This window comes from Lepisosteus platostomus, chromosome 1 (assembly GCF_059453375.1).
Source record: "Lepisosteus platostomus isolate fLepPlt1 chromosome 1, fLepPlt1.hap1, whole genome shotgun sequence".
Classification (NCBI taxonomy): domain Eukaryota; kingdom Metazoa; phylum Chordata; class Actinopteri; order Semionotiformes; family Lepisosteidae; genus Lepisosteus; species Lepisosteus platostomus.
This window is the reverse complement of record NC_142611.1, coordinates 19729869-19749740: the sequence shown is the minus strand read 5'-3', so window position 1 is coordinate 19749740 and position 19872 is coordinate 19729869. Positions and strand designations below refer to the sequence as shown.

The following is a 19872-nucleotide window of genomic DNA, read 5'->3' as shown; positions in this document are numbered from 1 at the left end:
CCCCTCAACGTTTATTGTATATTTTTATTAAACAACTTAAAGCATGTCAACGGCCTTAAGAAAATAAGGTAGGCTTTTTAAGAATTATATAATAATTTTGTACCAGGCCATCTATCTCTAAACAACTGGATTAATGTTTGGGTGATATTAGTATGCTACACTACACAAACCTTGTCGCCATCATTAATGGAAATCACAGTATAGTAAACCTGTTGATAAAATAACCTACACTGCTACAGTTTATTACTTTTAACGGAAATACAAAATAACTAATAATACAATTTCACGCAGCACGATTTAAACACGAAAGCAAATCGTATCTGAAATGATTTTATTTGTACACACAATTAAATAGTGTAAGAGTGCACAGTGACTCATAGCTATGCGTTTTACCTTAATTCAAAATAGAGAAATTGTCCCTGGTAAGAAAACTACAATAATGAATGAAATGCCTTTGGCAACGTCATGTTCGGGAGTATGACAACAGGTCAGTCAGTGACTCTGCATTGCCTGTTTAACTGCAATGGGCGTCTCTGGCCGGCGGCGGCAGTATTGAGTATATATGTGTTTCAGTCCCATTTCCCTCCATGGTTTCTCCTCTCCCTGAGTAACTTGGCGTTTGGCTCACTTCATTATACAGTCCCATATTCTCCCTCCATTAAGGCATCTCTCTGCGTTTTGGACTGAATCAAAAATCCTTAAAAACCCAAGAGGAAAAAAAACTTTTAAAGGGGAAGATGGACATGAAAAAGAGGATCCACTTAGAGCTGAGGAACAGGACCCCATCTGATGTAAGAGCTGCTTTTTCAAACCTTAGTTTGTTACTTTTTCTGCTTTCCTGGTGATGACCTGTGTAATGGTGACCACATGGGTTTAGTTTTTTATTATTATTTAATAACTGATAAATTACTGCTCAAGTTTCCGTATTAGGCTTTATCGAGGTGGTTAAATCTTACAGAGCTACATAACCAAATAGTTTCGGAGGCTTGGTTGTACAGTATTTAGTATTATTGTTGCAGTCGTTGCCTTTAACCGTTTCGGAGCCTCTTGTCTCCGTGTTGCTCCCTCGCTCGTGTGATAAAGGGTAACTTTTACTTGGCCGTATAGCGGGAGGGCTGCTTCTTTTTTATCGATGCATAGATAAAATTGATTTATTAGTTTTTTTTTTGTTAAAGGTTTATTTTTACAGAAGGCTCGGTAGCCATATTTGTAACAGCATGAAATGGGGCGCCCTTTATTACAAAGCAGTTTTTTAAATAAACCTCGCTGGTGTAGCGCTGAAATAAGTAGTCTGCTCTAAAGAAGTACGGTGCAGGGTTATTCATAATCCTAAATTGAGAAGCAGCCGGGGTTGGTTTAACGTGTTTGCTTTCAACGCCCCAAAAGAACCAAAATCGAAGAAAAAAAATACTTAAATCACACTCCCCCCACCAAAAAAATCTAAATGCACGTTTGTTTCAAGCCGAGAACCCAAAGTTGCAAACCGTTTTTATTTTCCTTCGAGGTTAAATCTTTCCAGCAATAATTACATGTTACACATTTTAAAGAAAAAAAACGGTATTTAGGTTACATTCTTCCACAATAACCTACTGAAAAATACCATTTCTTTACACAAGACCTCCATAAAGCGTTAACGATTTATGTAAAAGTAGTGCACAGTTCCCGCCATATTACTACCCATTAAAAATACAAATCCGGTAATGTTTAATCCGAGATTAATGTTGTTTTTCTTGATTTAAAGCAAAATACTTTGATTTCACGGCAAAATATACTGCAGCCTCGCAATATTCAGTTACAAGACTAGCAAGTACAGCACCCAGTTGGCAAAAAAACCCACGCTTCAACCAACACATGCAAGACGAATAACACGTTTCAAAAATGTTAAAGGTGAAGTTTTAATACGAGCGTATCTTTTGGTTTTATGAAGTGTTCAATCTAACTTTGCAGGTGAAAAGGGTGTTTTAAATCAATGCAGAAAAGTTATTCCGCTTCTTTTCCCCACTGCTCGGAAAAGCTCGGTGTACAGTCGCTCGGGAATCGCCATGTTGTCGCCCTGCCGTCTTTGAAGCCCTCGGAGAAAGGAACTTTCTCCATCTTTGTCCTCCTAATTTCCGTTTAAAACGACTCCTTCGTCATTCGCACTCGCACCAAGATACGATATTTCTGCTCAGTCACGTTTATTATTATTCGGATGTTTTTGTTCGGAGGCGATAAAAAAGTCGTTTTGATGTTTTTTATTGAAAAATATAGACGAGGCGGTCAATCCTCAGCGATGCTGATGTTTGATGGCGGGCTGACGGATTCTCTCTGCAACCCCGACAACAGCGCTCTGGCTCTTAAAAGGGCAATGGCTGGGAACACAAATCATTGCCTCCAGTCACTGCAGCACAGGCACACGGTGAAGAGCACGAACGCATGCACTCAGTAGGCCAAGGATTATTATGCGTAATTCACCTCGTTTGCCTTTCCACAGTAAACAAGAACGCTTTTTATTGGTATTACCACGTTAAGTTTCTACGTGCTTTTGTCTAGAAAAGTTCACTCAAAAAGGCGAACTCACCGTTTAGAATATTTATACACTCACGTCGAATATTTTCTCATTGTACACCGAAAACCTTAGTTTGTTCCAACAAATTCGTTAAATAACAAATCTCCTTTCCCCTTATTTTCCAGATATGTGCTAGTATAAAAAGAGTCCCTTTGGTTACAATCATTCGTGCATTTCTGCACTGACGACTACAGTTTTCATGAAAGGGATGTGGTACACATTTGTAATTGTGAGAGCTCTCAACAAGCTGATTGAACTCTGGGACTGGTTGCATATAAGTTACAACACCTGAAATTTCAAAAGCATTATTAAAACTGGATGACATTTCGCTTAATTTGGGTATTGAATGTGTTAAATACATTACTTTGTACCACCTTTAAACCTAAGAAAACTGGGGAGGGGGGGTTAAAGAGAATACACGGAGCTAGAACAATAATGTGTTTTTGCTTAGTGTAGCTAGTTTCTTTAGCGACAAATCTCAGTTTTTTTAGGGGTCTTAAAATTCAGGGTGTGGTCACTTTGTGCTATAAATGAGCAGGTAAGTTGATCTATTGGCATTTTAGATTTAATGACTACTATTGATAGGTAAAACTATGGATCAATTTTATGCCCAGTGAACATCCTTCAGACAGGAGATGTAAAGAACTTCATCTAACTTGCGAGTTTGACTAAATGACTGAATGTGTGCCTCAAAATAAGTCAATTGGTTGTATGTTTAAAGTGATTTAGTCAGTTAACTCTCTGGACCTCTTCAAGACTGACTGTCCAAAAGAAACTTAGGGGAAGTTAATTTAAAACTGGGAAATAGACGCACTTCATTACACAGAGAGTTGCAGGAGTCTGGAACAAGCTCTGCAGCAATTTTAAAGCCGATACCATTGCATCTTTCAAGGAAATGGCTGGATGAGATCCTTAGATCAATGAGCTACTTGCCAATCAAGGACAGATGGGTTAAATGCACAGTTCTTATAAATCACTGTTATTCTTTATATGTGTAATTCTCATTAATGAAGGTATTAGATTCTTTTAAAAATTATATTACATTAATTGGTATGAGGAAATTAGGGGCATTTTTGCCCAAAATTTAGTAGATGTGAAGTAGAACAGTACACCAAAGAACATAAAGTAATTGTTAATTTATGAAGCTGTGCAGGAGTCTTTTAGAGATGACACCATTTTTTGAAAAAGTACAGTAATTCTCCTACACAGCAGGTGGCAGCAGTAAGTCTATAATTTGGTTATTGCAGCTGGTGAAACTAAAGAAGGGCAATTCATCTAAAATAGTGGACCAAATACAGTTTGATGAACAGGACTGTAATGTGTCACTCTTGCTTCAAGTTATTTAATGGGATGATGTTCTAGAAGAGCTGCAGGCTCCATGGAGTGTGAATTGTTGTTTTGGTATTCAGGACAGTAGTGATGTTATTGAAATGCTAAGAGCTGGTCCCGAAAGCACTAACAACAGACATGAAGCTGGTGCTTTAAGAAACTATCCTGCACTGTTGTGGTGCAAATGTATCTCACTTACAACAACAAAGCTTAAGATGGGTGTGTTCAGACAAGAAACAACTGTCTCCATCCCTGTTGTTTTAGAACTATAAAGCAGTTATAGGTCACACAATAGTAGTTGATCTTTCCTAAAGGATTTGAATGCACTTTTCTGTAATATACCAATACAAAGTAGGTGACAATATGAAGTATTAATTCCAGTAATATTTTTGTAAGTGCTGTGCATTTCTCTAAAGGTGTTGTATTTACCTAAGTGTGTGCCCATTCCAGCACATGAATCAAGTAATTTGTGAAAAGTTTTACAGCTGAAAAGTTTACTTAACAATGAAAGCCTTCACGTATTCAGGATACATCATCTGATTTGTTCTGTTGCCAGGATTGTTTTTGGAAGTTTGTACAGCAGGATTTAGGAAATGTAAATGATGAAAATACAATGATTGTTTTTTTTTCCGTCTTGCCTTGCAAGACAAATAAAAACCATTTAGTCATCTTCAGACCGCAGGATTCTAATTTAAAGTTAAATGTTTTAGAGATTGGACAGTGCTTTCAGGTTATTTTAGAATAGTGTTTCTTAACCTCCTCCATGCCATGCCACGTTTGCATGAATAAAAAATAAGTCTTTCACACTCCTCTCCTCGGCGCAAACACATTATTATTATTAACATTATAAACCTAATTTATTGCCATGTTTGTCTGAGTTTGTCTCAAAAGGCAAAAGTTGCCTTATATCAGGAATGATGACAGTGAAACACAGAGCTCTTGCTTCGATGCCCTGTTTTTTTTGTGATCAACTTTATTTTAGAAACAAAAAAATAATATTCAGGCACCAACATTCTCCTCTTTTTATTTCTGTCCAACTTGAAAGCTTTAACTTGCACTTCTCTCTGTATCAAGTGTACACTGAATTCACTGATTTCTGCAGTAAACGTATGTACCGTATAGTGTGTGTATATATATAGTTATTGTGTATATATATGTGACTTTTCCAAAATTTCACAGTAGCTGTAAATGTATGAAGCTGTCCAAAGGTACACCAGTTGCAAAAACACTTGTTGTATAGAAACACTTTCTTATTTTCTGAGACAAATGTAATGTTTAGGAGACAGATATCAAAAACATGTAGTAAGTCAGTGAAAAGTGTACAGTGCTGTCTTTCTGCAAATACCCGACAAGGTTGAACCAATATTACACATCAGCTTACTTTCATTTTTCAGGACGGAAAGATTGTGGGGAGCACTGCTGGTCAGAACATTTTCTCTCTATGCTATGGAAGGAAGTTTCAAAACCAAATCTGAGTAGTGTTTGTGTGTCCATGTAACATCTTATTTCCTCATCTTAAAATACAGACATTTCTCCATAAGACAAACTGAGAAATGCAGGCTGAAGAAAGTCTTAAGGTCCAGGTTTTAGAAATGATTATTGATTCGTGTTTATAATTGAATAGGGGGGCAGTGTAAGTGTATCAGAATCTAGATAAATTAGGGCAAATCAATTCTGCTATACCACTTTTGTATGCTGTGATTTGTTCTTATATATTTTATTGTATTACATCTTGGTATTGCAAATTAATTAACCACTACAACATCATGTGGTTTTTATAAACAAGGTCTAGGAATCTTAGTCAAGGAAAAAAATGTGCTATCATGAGTGCAACATTTAAAAGAAATATAATTTGCTGAGTTTTTATAGTATGAAAACATTCAGAACCTCATTATGGTGTCCAATTGTTTGAAATTACAAAATGATGTATACGCATTTCTTTAAACTTAATATTATATTCAAAACCTGAATGTTCAGACTGAAGACTTTTAAGGGTTAGGTAAGTTACAGTAAGTGTCACAGAGAAGAAAGAAAAAATGACTAGTCTACTCGAAGACATTAACTTTATTATTTTTAAGCTGCTCCAGTGTAGCTTGGGCCTTGTGTTTTGGTTAATTGTCCTGCAGAAAGGTGAATCTTTGCCTCGGTTTTAATTCTATAGCAGAATGAAACAGGTTTTCCTCTAGTGTTTGCCTGTACTTTGCTCTGTCCATTCTTCCTTAACTCAATCAGTCTGTGCCAGATGTAACTCTTGGCATTTAGTTCATAAAGGCCACATCATCTTTCGCCACATGCTTGGAGTATCACTAAAAATCTTTGTGGCAACCTCCATGATCAGATGGCCACTCTGCAATACAGACCAGTTTTCTGGAATGACTGGGATGTTGTTGACTCATGGACATTTTCTGTTAGCCAGAACTCTGTAATAATTTCTGTTCAGTTGCTAGCTTTGCTGGCTCTTAGTGCTGGGGGCCCTGGGTTTAGTTCTCAACCTGGGGGGCTGTCTGTGTGGAGTTCGTATGTTCTCCCCTAGTTCGTGTGAGTTTCTCCTGGGTGCTCCGGTTTCCTTCCAATTAGGGCTGGGCGATATGGCCAAAAACATTATCACGTTAAAAATGTTCATATCAGTCGATATCGATAATTATCATGATAAATGTCAAATCATTATTTCTTTCAAGTTTAAAGGCAGATTTTTTCTCCTGAGTGAAAGTTGAAGAAACCAGACAGTTAATTGGTAAATTAAACAACTTTTTATTTTAAGAACACAACAAACACTTGCCAAACAGCAGAAACATTAAACAAATCTGTTAGCTGCCCGGTCTGCAACACGCATTGCGCACTCGCGCAGTATTTTGTGCGCATGCGCATTTTATGCACAAAGCATAAACATATATATCGAACATTTATCAAACTTTTGTTAAAATTATATCGAGGAAAATAATATGGCGATAATTATTGTTATCGAATTATCGCCCTGCTCTACTTCCAACAATCCAAAGCTTTACTGGTTTAGGTTAATTGGCATCTGGGAAAATTGCCCTAGTGTGAGTGTGTGGCGTCCCATCCAGGCTGTATCCCGACATGCGCCTGTTACTTATTGGGATGGGCTCCGGCTTCCCTGTGACCCTGTATTGGAGAAAGTGGTTAGAAAATGGATTGATGGGTGATAGGTATTTTTTTGTTTTGTTTTTTGTTTCAAACATTTGAAGTATGTTATATACATAACATCTATTGCTACTTCAAAGTGTCACAACTGCAAGCTTAAAAGCAACAAAATGTGAAAGCTGTGCAAGAGTGTGAATATTTTTGTAAGGCTTTACATTGTATATTCCTTTAAAGGAAGTTTTGAAACAAACTTCTGAGGACAATAACCGCCTCACAGGAGAATGTGAGTCGGAGCTGTACAGTGCAAAGATCCAAAACCATTGCTGAAACAGCTTGCTTGGTAAACAGGTAATCTTTTTTGGAATTGAGAATTAGGCGTTCCTGAAACAAACGGCAGACATGAAATTAACTAAAGTGGTTCAGGTGGGTAGCTGCGTCAGCATGCGTAGGCTGCAAAGGAACAAGTAATAGGTTTATTCCATGCTGAAAAGAGAAAAAAGAAAACACAGCGTTTCGGCTATGGAGCCTTCTTCGGGTGTTACTTGTTCCAGCGCTCTTAGTATTAAGGCATAGGTGCCTTAAAGGTGCAAAACTAAGTCGAACCATGAAATGCCCCATTTTGATATTTCTTAAAAAAGTGCAGCTGAACAAATTCATTGGCTGAACCGAGGAAGTTAGTCCACGTTTACTCTACATCCATTTTTAAAGTACTTTATTACTCGGAACTCTCAGAATCTGATAAATCTGTCAGGGTTCTAACAGAAAACTATTCTCACAATGGCTTTGGTGGAACTAATTGCTGAATGTTTAGATATCAATGCCTGTATGTGTACTGAGAGGCATTAAATATGCAACACATGCTATTGGTTGGAGTATTCATTTTTTGTCTCTCCTCTTAAATAACATCTTCATGTTCTTCAATGGCATGAAGACAAAAGATTCACCTCACTTGATTAATTACGTTTTAGTCTATTTTCTAACAATATCAGTGTGGGAGACAGCAAACACAATTGTCCATTTCAGCCTGTCTGAACCGTCCTAAGCTATTCATGATCAAGTAATAGGTCTATTAGTGGTTCAGTTGGGTAGCTGCGTCAGCATGCGTAGGCTGCAAAGGAACGAGTAATAGGTTTATTCCACGTTGAAAAGAAAAGAAATAGAACACAACATTTCAGCTATGGAGCATTCTTCAGGTGTGCAGGCTCCACGGCCGAAATGTTGTGTTTTCTTTCTTCTCCTTTCAGCATGGAATAAACCTATTACTTGTTCATTAACTAAAGTGGTGGGGTGTTCAAACATTTATTTAGGCTGTATCAAATTGTAACTGTATTACAGTTTAATTGCATGACTCATTGCATTTTTCATTGAGTATGTATAATAGGTTATTTACTTTTTAATTGGGAATTCATTCACTCTTTTATGAGATTAATATTGAATAATTTTCAGTTGTTTATAGTATAGAATATATTCAATTGGTTATTCATTTTTTTTACATCGTATATTGCATAAATGAAGCAATTTGAGTAGGTGGTGTAGGATATGGAGATGGATCATAGTTATCATTTGTTGTTTAGAAACTGTCAGTGGAAATTAGAATAATGGCCATGTGTCATTTCCATGCCACAAAATGCATTTTATATTTTATTTATAGTCTAGGGGCTCAAGTCAATCAAATGAACAGAATGGTGCAGCTGCAGTCCTGGTTGGGAGAAACCCATTGACTTTTCATGTTAATCTGAATTCCAGTGTTGTGCCTGATGCAGTGGTTTAACTGAGTTTAGCTGGAATTAAACCTAGAAGAACACAAGGGAAACTACAGATACGATTCTGTGTTCTTGTCTGCTAAGCTGCAAGAAAAGTAGAGACCGCGCTCCTGTTCGATTGAGATCAGTGCGTCTTTTCAGTTCCTCTGTGGTGCTTCTTCCTTTTCACTGGCTTCCTTTCTTATTTCCGACAGGTACGAGAACTGGTCCTAGACAACTGCAGGTCCAATGAAGGCAAGATTGAGGGCCTCACCGCAGAATTTGTGAACCTCGAATTCCTCAGCCTAATAAACGTTGGCTTAATCTCCGTGTCCAACCTCCCCAAGCTCGGCAAATTAAAAAAGGTAAAGTGTTGTTCCCTTTCAAGCGTTGCAATGGGAGTAGGAATTTCCGGAATGCTGGTTTAGAAGGATGAGCAATTTCCCCCTTGAAACACTTTTTTTCCAGTATGGTTATTATTCCTTCAAAATGTTTGATGACGGACATTCCTTACAACGCACACAATAATATACTGTGTAAGTCTAAAAAGTCCCTGCACATTTATTTGATGATCCCATCTGAAGTTGGGGATTGTTTGGCTGTAATACGTCTAGTAATAATCTGTGGTAAGGCTATTTCGATATTGATAAATTAGTATGAAATGGGTCGGCCTAGTGGCTCCGTGGTTAGCATTGCTGCCTTCCAGGGTTGAAGTCCTATGTTCAGTTCCAGACTTGAGGCACTATCTGTGTGGAGTTTGTATGTTTTCCTCTTGTTTGCATCGGTTTCCTCTGTTTGCTCTGGTTTCCTCCCACAATTCAAAGACATGCTGGTAAGTAAATTGGTTTCTGGGAAAATTGGCCCTGGTGTGAGTGAGTGGGTATCTATGTGTGTCTGTGTGTGCCCTTCAAAGGCTTGGCCTTGTATTCAGGGTGTGTTTAGCCTTGCGTTTGTTGCTTTGTTGGATTAGGCTCCATCTCCCCCATAACCCTGACTTGGATTGATAGTATGAAGTCAAATACTGTATGTAACATACTTAATAAAGGAGTAGTATCTTTAACGTGACAGTAAATGCTCACTTCTAATAAATACAATATTACAAACCCAAAATAAAGACGCTTAATCATGGTCTATCAATGACTTTAAACTGCATTAAACTTGATAATGATTCACTAAACTAGCAAAGGGGCTCAAAACACAGCACAAACCAATTTTGTAAATTCACATATATTGGTCCAGCTGTGTAAAGTATTAAGAAGGTAAACTTTACATTGTTTTAAAGCAGTAGGCAGCTGACTTTTGGAAAGTGGAAAGACAGTGAAATGAGTAGTTGTTTTTATTAATACCGATTCACAGAAATCAGGTGACTGAAAGCTGAAGGCTCTAGGATCATTAAGGGCTGGTAGTTTTGAAATAGGTATGGAAAAATTGACTTGTGCGTTTATCAGAAGTATCATTAGTCTTTTTGTTTTCTCTAATGCATTCCAATGTTTTATGTTTTGTTTTCATAAGATGTCTTTGTGACATGCTTTCGTTTTTAAATAAGATTACACTGGTTTCTATTTGCAGTGTTATTGCTATCTAGGAATCTTTAATGTTTACAGTATTGGACTATTAATAATGTTAGGTTGAAGAGTATACCAAAATGCCAATAAAATGTTTTTAGGCTAGTTTCAGAAACCAAGTTGGTTTTGGTTTTTCACCTGTTACTTTAATCCAAATTCAGTGCTTTATAGCCATAACAACTAGTTGCATAGAATTTGGTTCTGTGAGCACATATGGTTACAGACATACAAAGTATACAGCTTAAAGCCAATAACAGAATGCATCCACCTGACCTGGTTCACCTCTGATCACATTTAGAAAAATACACCATCTTTGAGGATTCATTTATCTTTTTAGATAGAAATATCTGTGTATACAACAAACAAACAGACATCGCTGTGTAATTATTTTTTTGCTCTGCTAAAATATCTCTCTACTCTGTACTTCAGAGTTGATTGTATAGTTGTAGACTAAGGTAGATATATTGATTTTTTTTATTTAACAAATTTGTAGTCCCTGTGAGTCATCTTATAGCCTATTGAATAAGAAACAATATTTTGTGCAGTACTTATTCTTAAATTAACTGAAGTGAAAATCATTTTATCTATGCTCTCTAGTATGTGCTATTATAAGCGGAATTAATTTCCTATTATAACGAGCCTGCTAAAGCTGTTGACATGTTTTGTTATTCCCTCAACTCAAATTAAATTTGATCTGTACATTTTTTTAATTCAGTCTTGCTGCGTTGTAGCAGTCTCACAGCATAATGTGCAGTAGCCTAGAATTTGATATCAGTTTTTATGTCTTGAGGGTAATATTTACAAAAACAAAAATCACAAGATTGTACTCTTAATAGGCTGAAACACTAAATCCACTAAATGAGTTGACTGTCACTGCAGTGTCAGTCACTACTAACTTTGAAATAAAAAGGACTGACACGATGAAATGGCATCCAGTCTCCTCATGCACAAGCCGGCTGTTACGGTCTCTAATCCTAGAGTAGAAATGTTGTTTTCCAGCTCAGGCTTAAAGACAAAGTCGAAATAAAAAAGAAGGTCAGTTTTAATCTTTATTCTTGCAATGTCAATAATACACCAGCAAAAGGCAGAGTGTTAAAGTATCTTGTTGCTGTCTGAGACTTCTAACACCTTAAACTGTTTAAAAAGTAATATCAGTCACCGTGGAATTGCCAGCACGATGACATACGGGCCACAACTGGCTTTTTGAGAGTTAGGTTAATTTAGCCGTCCTTTCTTCTTTTTCAGCTGGAGCTCAGTGACAACAGAATTTCGGGTGGCCTTGATGTTTTAGCAGAGAAACTCCCAAACCTCACACACCTAAACCTAAGCGGGAACAAACTGAAAGACATAAGCACGTTGGAGCCTTTGGTAAGTGGATGTGCTGAGAGAGGTCCGTTCACTCGATTCCTGTTTATTACTGTGCCATTACAGGGTGATTTTCAAAGCTTTTAGCTCCAGCGAAGAACCCCAAAAGCGGCCCATTTTCTTAAAACCATCGGGGGATATTTGAAAGTCGGGGTGAATTTTTGGTAAACTTGTCTCTTCTTTTAAAGGATGTTTAAAATCATCCTTTAACAAAGGGCAAGAAAGCAATAATAGGCCACCACTTGTCTCTTCAGTGAGACATTCACAAGTGCTGTGTGTTTTGTATTAACCACCCGAATAATTAGACTTTCTCTCATTGACTTTTTGACCCACAGTGTTCCTTCCATCCAGGGAAGTAAGTTTGTTTGCTGGGGAAGCTCTAGCTGATTAGGAAGTTTGCAAAACCCATGTCGTCCTGTGCTCTTCCTACTAGAAAAAACTGGACAACCTGAAGAGCCTGGATCTGTTCAACTGTGAAGTGACGAACCTGAACGACTACCGGGAGAGCGTCTTCAAACTGCTGCCCCAGCTGACCTACCTGGACGGCTACGACCTCGAAGACCGGGAGGCGTCCGACTCGGATGGCGAGGTGGACGGAGACGGCGTAGACGAGGAGGACGACGAAGGTGAGCCTGGCGCAGAGCCCGGGCGGGCTTTTGTGAGAAAGGCGGATGGTGTTGCACGTGGGGATGCTGTTTAGTTGAGAAGCTGATTTTTTCCCTGTTGCACTGGTCGCTTGCTGCACAGTTAATAATAGTAATTATTATTAATTGCTCACACTTACATAGCACTTTTCTAGACACTCCACTCAAAGCACTTTACAGGTAATGGGGACTCCCCACCACCAGCAATGTACAGCTATAGTGCTCCAGTACGCTCATCACACACCAGATATCAGTGGGAAGGAGAACATAGATGGGGATTATTAGGAGGCCATGATTGGTAAAGGCCAAAGGACAACGAGGATAACACTCCTACTCTTTTTGAGAAACGCCCTGGGATTTTTAATGACCACAGAGAATCAGGACCTCGGTTTTATGTCTCATCCAAAGGACGGCACCTTTTAAACTGTAGTGTCCCTGTCACTATACTGGGGCATTAGGACCCATCTGGACCGCAGGGTGAACGCCCCCTACTGGCCCCACTAACATCTCTTCCAGCAGCAACCTTAGGTTTTCCCCAGGAGGTCTCCCATCCAGGCTCACACCTGCTGACCCTCAGTGGGTATTCAGTCTTGAGCTGCAGGGTGATATGGCTGGTGGCTGAGTGTGATGTGTATTTGTGCCCACTATGCGGTGAATATAGTTAGAAGAGCTCACAAATTCAAGGCAGCCTTCTTGGTTATTGGACTAATAACTCTACATTCCCTTAAAGTAAGACAATGCATAACTTGAGAGGTTGTATTGAAGCATTTGTTAATACACAGTTCTTTATGATTTTTGGTGCTTCTTGGGTCATATAGATCATCGTTTTAGATGGTTTATATTTCCTTAAATTCACACCAACTGGAAATTTGTCTGACAGTGTTATTTTTCCCGATCTTGAAGTGGAACCCTGTGGGGGGGAAAAATAAAACGATCAAACCAGTTTGGTGCAGCATACTCTCAATTGGGGCAATTGAATGGATTTCGGTTTCCAGTGATCTCTGAGATAAGATCAGACCGGTATGTAAAACCAGAGATGGACAGCGAATAAAAGAGGCATGTGATTAATTAGATATGATGAGACTAGGCCATTCAGCTGTTCATTTAGCTTGCAGGGTACTGATGCGAGTTATGCAAATGTGCATCAGTGTTCCAAGTCACTGCCGTAAAAGGGCAGCGCCTGAATATGTGCCATGCTGGCGAGTGGTTTAACATGCATCCTCATGTCACACCCATAATGCTTTTTCTCTCTCCGGAGCAGAGGGCGAGGAGGAAGAGGATGAGGAGGAAGATGGGGAGGAGGAGGATTTTGATGAAGAGGAAGACGAGGACGATGACGATGAAGAAGAGGAAGGAGAAGGCGAGGATGATGAAGAGGAGGTCAGTGCAGAGGAGGAGGTAGGGTCAAAGCGTATTCTGTAGAGTGACTGCGGTAGAGATATAGTTGCAGGTAGGATAGTCATTATGTATCATTAATGGGTTTCATAGTACAGTACCAGAGTAGCATGATGGCATTATTTCCAGGAATCTTGCACGTTCAAATCCCCTAAGGAAAGAGAGTTTGAAATAGCAGGGTTTAAGCAAGCCTGGCAGAGGCGGAAAGCTCGGAAAAACCTTCAGGATTCAAAAAGACAAGCACTGTGGCTTGGATCATACTTTCTCTACTCCAGTATTATTCCTTCATTGTTGGCATTCCACGTGTGAGGTAGCTGTTATTTAAAAAAAAAATGAATCATGGAATAAACAACTCCATCTGGCCATATATTTAATTATCAATTATGTTTTCAAAAACAAGTAAATATATATGGAACCACATATATTCAAGTATAAATACAAAAAGGCATAGTTGTGTCCACTTGTATGATTTCTGGCATTCCCAAAGGTGTCAGAGTTATTTGTTTAAGAGCATAAGTGAAAGGAAGCCATTATGCTCACTTGGTTGCCAGCAACATATTGACCTAACAATCTTAATCAGCCACTTCCTGAGGATTCCCGGGCTATAAACTTTAACAACATGTCTTGGCAGCTTGTTCAGGATAACCACCCTGAGATCTCAGGACACATACAAATCACAGCTGAGCTGCACACAGTTTTTAATAAGTATAGGGGTTGCATGGTTTGTCTGTTTTGTGGTCTCGAGTTTCATGCACCTTGTTATGAAGTACAGATAACCATATGATAGCTGCGGAAGGGGAAATGGGAACGATTGGCGATGGTGTCATGGGCCGGATCAGCTCTGTTTTCTTGACTGTGAAGGATGGTCAAAAGAATTCACAGAGTCAAAAGCAACGGAACACTGAATTTGTTGTTAAACTCTTATCACCCAGTTCCATTTTTAGCTGCAGAAGAAAAGTCATTTATTTAAAATGACTCCTCCAGCTGCTCTGCCAAACCTGTAAAATCGTCCGGACCTGATCAACTTACACAGAAAATTCACAAGTATTTATTTTTAGTTTTGGAAACTTAGCAGTTGGCACTGTGTTGCAGTGTGTAGTAGTTCAGAGGCCTGTAGCTCCCCTGGGTTAGTTGGACCTACAGGAAGCAGGGCCAAAGCTTTCCTTATGCATTATGTCTGGTATTTCGTTTAATCGTCCATCTACTGAAGAGTGCTGTAACTCCATAGTTCGGGAACTTGACGTACTGATTTGCTTGCAGTGAAATGTTTTTGGTAACATAATTCTTTGTCTTTAGTGTTGTGAGATTCAGAGATAATCCATCCACCCATTTTCTAACCACCTATTTAGGGTCGGGACAGGATCCTCATTCATTGCAGGGCACTCACAGACACAAGCACACACCTCACATTGGGGCCGATTTTCCCAGAAGCCAGTTAACCTACCAATATGTCTTTGGACTGTGGGAGGTAACCACAGCACCCAGACCAAACCCGTAGCAGACAGACTCCACACAGACAGCACCAGAGGTCTAGAATTGAACACAGGTCCCCAGATCTACGAGGCAGAAATGCTAACTATTGTGCCACTGTCGCCCTTCAGAGATAATACAAATGCTTATTATCCCTGAAAGAATATCTTTTATGGGTATTTGGCACACCTTTCTTATAGCATTGACTGTTCTTTCTGTCTGTCAAGCCAGGTGTGATGTTTGGGGGAAAAAAGGTAATGCCTGCTTCATACACACCTGGATCGTGTCTCCTTTGTTGGACTCAACAGAACTTATAAACAAATTGCAGGATTGACCAAGGACTTGTAGATTAATGTAATTTCCAGGTTTTGTGAGTTTCTGCAGTTGTTTTTAGAGGTTAGTGTAGAACATTTACTGTGGATAAAGGAAGCACAGTTACACTGTCTTGTTTTGTAAGGGTAATGTTTTATGGCCATGCTAAAAGCAGTACTTTGGCCTCTGTTTTTTTGTTCTATAAAGTGGATCAGCTCCCTTACTGACAGACTGGGTATGTGGTACTTTTCCTTGTGATTTGCCCCTTTATTGCCACCTACTGTCTGTTTTCTAGATTCCCTGATAGATTTCTAGATTTTTTTCTTCAAGCAGCATCTACTTTGACACCAGCGGATATTCCTTTTCCTTATTTTCATTATTCCTACAGTATGTTCTTATATATGATGTCTGTTTGTGTATATGTTGAAAAGAAATATGTGCTTTCCTGGGATTTGTAAAGATTTGTAAATCTGTTTAATGTTGACCTTGTGGACCCTCTGTGAAGGGTGCAGTGTGTTCAGCAAAACCAGCTTTTGAAAATATGAGCAGATACAGACACAGGACCGGTTAGTTTGGCTGGACAGCAGGTTTCTAGGTTTTTCACTTTCTTAATTAAAAAAACTAAAAGTTTGAGGAAAACGGTTCAGCTATGTTAATGAGCTGAGGTCTTTAGTTAAGATGACATTCCACTTAACACAAACTTTTAAAAACTGATGCTCATTTGAAATGACCACCACTTCTCTGTCTCTTTATTAACTCTTAACTGAAATTGCAGTTTGTTTAAAACGTTTTCAGCACTATTGGTGTCTACACCTAGGTGCTGTTGTGCAGTCTGTCTGCAAGCACTGATTATTGCCAAATGTTTCCAAAGCCATGGAAAAAAAGTCTTAAAACCCACTAATTTTTTTATTTTTAATTCTGAAAAATAACCTGATCCAGGAAAACATTCCTGTTAGTCTCAGGTCTCCCAATCTAACTGAACTCATGACTTCCAGGAGGAAGACTTTGGACAGGATGGAGAGGTAGACGATGAAGAAGATGAGGATGAGGAAGAGGAGGATGAAGGTGAGTTCAGAGCTTGAAATGAGTATGCTTTTCTGTTATCTGCTGTCTGAAGTGTGTTATGAATTTAGAATCCTACAGATGTGCACGTATGTTTACTTGAACACTTTTGACAAAAAAGATTAATTGTTTTCCACTATTTACAGTTTAGTGGCTTAGACGAGAGATGACTAGTGTTTTAAAAGCAGAAGGGGCTGATTCTTAAATTGCAGTTGTTTTATTCCTTACCTTAAGTGAAGTTAAAGGGAAAGAGATGCACAGAATTGAATTTCTGCATTAAACAGTAAATGAGGAAAAACTTTCCATAAGGAAAATAAAAGCTTTTGTACCAGATTTGGCTGGTCTTGTGCTTAGTTTTTTGTCTTGGTGAGGGTTGTATGTGACTCATTTGCACAGTGAATACAGCTTTTATACTGAGTTTTCAAACTAACAACTGATTTAAGGCATTCTAAAGCTGAAATTAGTACTTTGCATTTCTCTCTCTATATATAAATATAGTTTGAATTTGGGGTGCAAAAGTGATAATTCTATCACTGATTTTTTTTTGTCTTTTTACTTGTTTTATATTGTTAACCATAGCTGTCTAAATGAATGGTTAAAACCTATTCTATAGCTGGGATTTAAAATGGATGATTTTAAGGATTTTGACTGCATGCAGACTAGAATTTGCTTTTCGAAAGCGTACTATGCAATCATGCAAACAGCCTTAAGATGCAGTAAAGTATTATGTGGGTTTTAAAATTCATGAAACAGATTCTAAAATACCTACAAGCCCCCATTTCTCTGTACTAGGTTTTGTAAGTCTTTGCACTCATTCATATTAATAAGCCTTCTGGTCTCTGCATGAGGCTCAGTTCCTCCGTTCCTCCTGCTGGCACTGGGGACCTGCCGGGAAACTGTAACTCCTTTCATTTTTTTTTTCAGATGAAGAGCAAGCCGGCAAAGGCGAAAAGAGAAAGCGAGAGGCAGATGACGAAGACGACGAAGATGACGATTAAGAGCAGATGCCCAGTTGGTCCCCTCCCTCCCCACAACTTACTTTTATTCTTCCTTCTTTTCATCCATCCCTCAAATGAACTGTATTGTATCAGATGAACTGACCCTGTGGAAGTGCAGCTACGGAACTTATTGGAGAATCTTCTTAAGAGCAACGTTCCATCCAGCATTCCACAATTTCTACTGTCAATCCCTAGCGTGATCCTGTTTGAGGACTGTTGGTAACAATGTTTAGTTGGGGTCAGCGTTTTTAATATTTCGTTGGGGGCTCCTAGTTTTTGTTTTTGGTTTTTGGTTTGTTTTCTTTATTGGTTTTTGTTTTTCTCGGTAAGATTATTGCTATAGCAACAAGGAGAACGAAAGGCTGTGATTGGCAAGCCATGGTTTTCGAATGGCTGCCTGTTGCACAAATCAAGGTTGTAGCAACATTTTTACTTTCTGTAAGTCAAAAAAAAAAGCTTTGTAAATAAAATCTTAACATTTTGTTCTTTGCGCTCTGTGCTTTGCGTTCTTTTGATCCCGTGATTCATGTATGGTAGTAGTCCTTCCTCCCATTTTTTTAGCCATGTACATTTTTATGGATCACGGGTAGTGTCAAGGTAGAACTAGAGCCATACAGCAAAAGCCACAAGTCCGGAATCTGTTTTTCATGAGCTACGGGTGCAAAACATCAGATAATGGCCTACTTGTGCTGTGGTGTTACCACCTTCCAAATCAGCTTCATCAGAACTGAAGGGCTAAAGAGCAAGTTTATTCGTGCCACATTTATGTAACCTGAGCTGTAAGTTTCACAGAATTAAAAAAAAAAATTATGATGAAGAGGTTCCGTGTTTCAAGGAGGTATCTGCACATTTCTGTTAAAACCTCTCGCTGTTGAGTTTTCAACACTTTAACCTTCAACTCCGTTATGAAGCTTTCAATTTATTTGGGATTTTCTGCACAATTGCATTTATGCCAGAGAATTGCAACAGACACTGTTTTTGTGCAGTGTGATGTAAAGTTTCGCAACAAAGATTGCTGTTATTTTTGTGCACCATTATCGCAATACTTCCCTTAAAGAGCCCGTCGGGGTACATACAGAACGTGTATCTGCGGTCTACAATATTTTTCAGTGGTTCTTCTACTTCAGTCACTGGCCCCTTAGACGTCCTTGAAAGGCTACAAAAGTGTTTTGAATTTTTTTATAATGATGGACATAGGTTGAATTTCAGATATATAATTCTTCTGTTAGAACCTTGCTGATCTCGGTCTCATTTGGACGTCTGTCGTACTAAAAAACCCTGGTACGGCTCTTGGATTAAATTGCTGCAGCCTTCTGCCATTATCCTTGTGCTGTACACAGTTGTTTCACCTCTTACTGATGCTTTTTTTTAGCATTTTATACTCTTCAGAGTAAAATGTTTTCTCATGGTTTGTTTGATTGTGCCTGTCATCTCTCCTGTTTTTCTACCTTGTTTTGAAAGGGTGTATTCGATCTTTAATTTAACTCTTAAATGTATAGCTGCTTCTTCATAATGCACAGGACAGTCCCCCCTGAGGAGCCAGGAGTAGGATTTCTTTCGAGATTCCTGAGGGAGTGGAGTTTGAGACTCTGTCTGCATACCAACCTCTGCAATTTTCTTTTTCTGAAGTTTTAAACTATTCATGAGGTCTTGAGGAATTTTAGCAGAACATGTGCAATGCAGCGGAGTGCTGTCTTATGCTTCCTAGAAGCTGTTTGTGCAGAAGACAAACTGCATTAGAGATGTATTTGTGCAGATGATGGCTCTTCTCTTCTAATGCGTGGAGGCCCTTCTGCATGTGTTGGGGTTTCACATTGCATTATGCTGTGGTAAAAGCAGGCTTCTGTAAAACATGCTTTGTCGTGGAGGGCTGCAGTTCAGCAGCTTCATTGCCAGCACCTTAAAATTTAGGGAAGGTTGTTAAGGCAGGGATTAAAGATCATGGTTAAAATAAAAATGTGAAGGAACTATAGTAAGACTAAGGCTTTTCCAAAGACAAAATGTCTCATGATTAGATATACAACGTCTACAACAATTATCTTGCCAATCTGTATTTACCGGTTTCTTGTGATACAAGTGGTGCAAAGAAAACCTTGTTTTTAACATTTTTAACACTATACTGTAAGTTCAGGCGATATATTAAAAACCTTTTATGCTGGAAGTGCTCAAATAATTCAGAGACTGACATTTTTATCAGATTATTTTATCTTTAACATATTTTGATGTTAAAGATAACTTTCATAAGGTCCCAGCATAATCCGTGGGTGCAAAAGAAAAGAGATTCAGTGGTTGGATTGTTGTAAGTCCATCAGTACTCAATGAGGAGAAAGACAATTG

The 19872-nt window shown here is 38.6% G+C and overlaps 1 protein-coding gene across 2 annotated transcripts; it reads left to right on the top strand.

The window, feature by feature from the left end:
- Window positions 1–543: 543 nt before the first annotated feature.
- On the top strand, window positions 544–18025 carry anp32b (acidic nuclear phosphoprotein 32 family member B). Of its 2 annotated transcripts, none has more exons than XM_088626789.1 (7): window positions 544–791; window positions 8940–9089; window positions 11535–11657; window positions 12088–12280; window positions 13560–13678; window positions 16471–16540; window positions 17462–18025. In XM_088626789.1, the coding sequence occupies exons 1-7, from the start codon at window positions 738–740 to the stop codon at window positions 17533–17535; spliced, it is 783 nt and encodes a 260-aa protein (XP_088482915.1). In that variant the 5' UTR covers window positions 544–737; the 3' UTR covers window positions 17536–18025. The 2 variants fall into 2 exon arrangements, with proteins under 2 accessions (XP_088482915.1, XP_088482906.1); XM_088626780.1 differs by having other exon boundaries at window positions 552–791; window positions 13560–13696.
- The last annotated feature ends 1847 nt before the right edge of the window (window positions 18026–19872 follow it).

Coding starts and splice junctions, on each gene's coding strand:
- anp32b (XM_088626780.1), top strand. CDS start 738: ATGGACATGAAAAAGAGGATCCACTTAGAGCTGAGGAACAGGACCCCA. Junction 9,090..11,534: donor AGCTCGGCAAATTAAAAAAG/GTAAAGTGTTGT, acceptor CTTCTTTTTCAG/CTGGAGCTCAGTGACAACAG. Junction 12,281..13,559: donor AGACGAGGAGGACGACGAAG/GTGAGCCTGGCG, acceptor TCTCCGGAGCAG/AGGGCGAGGAGGAAGAGGAT.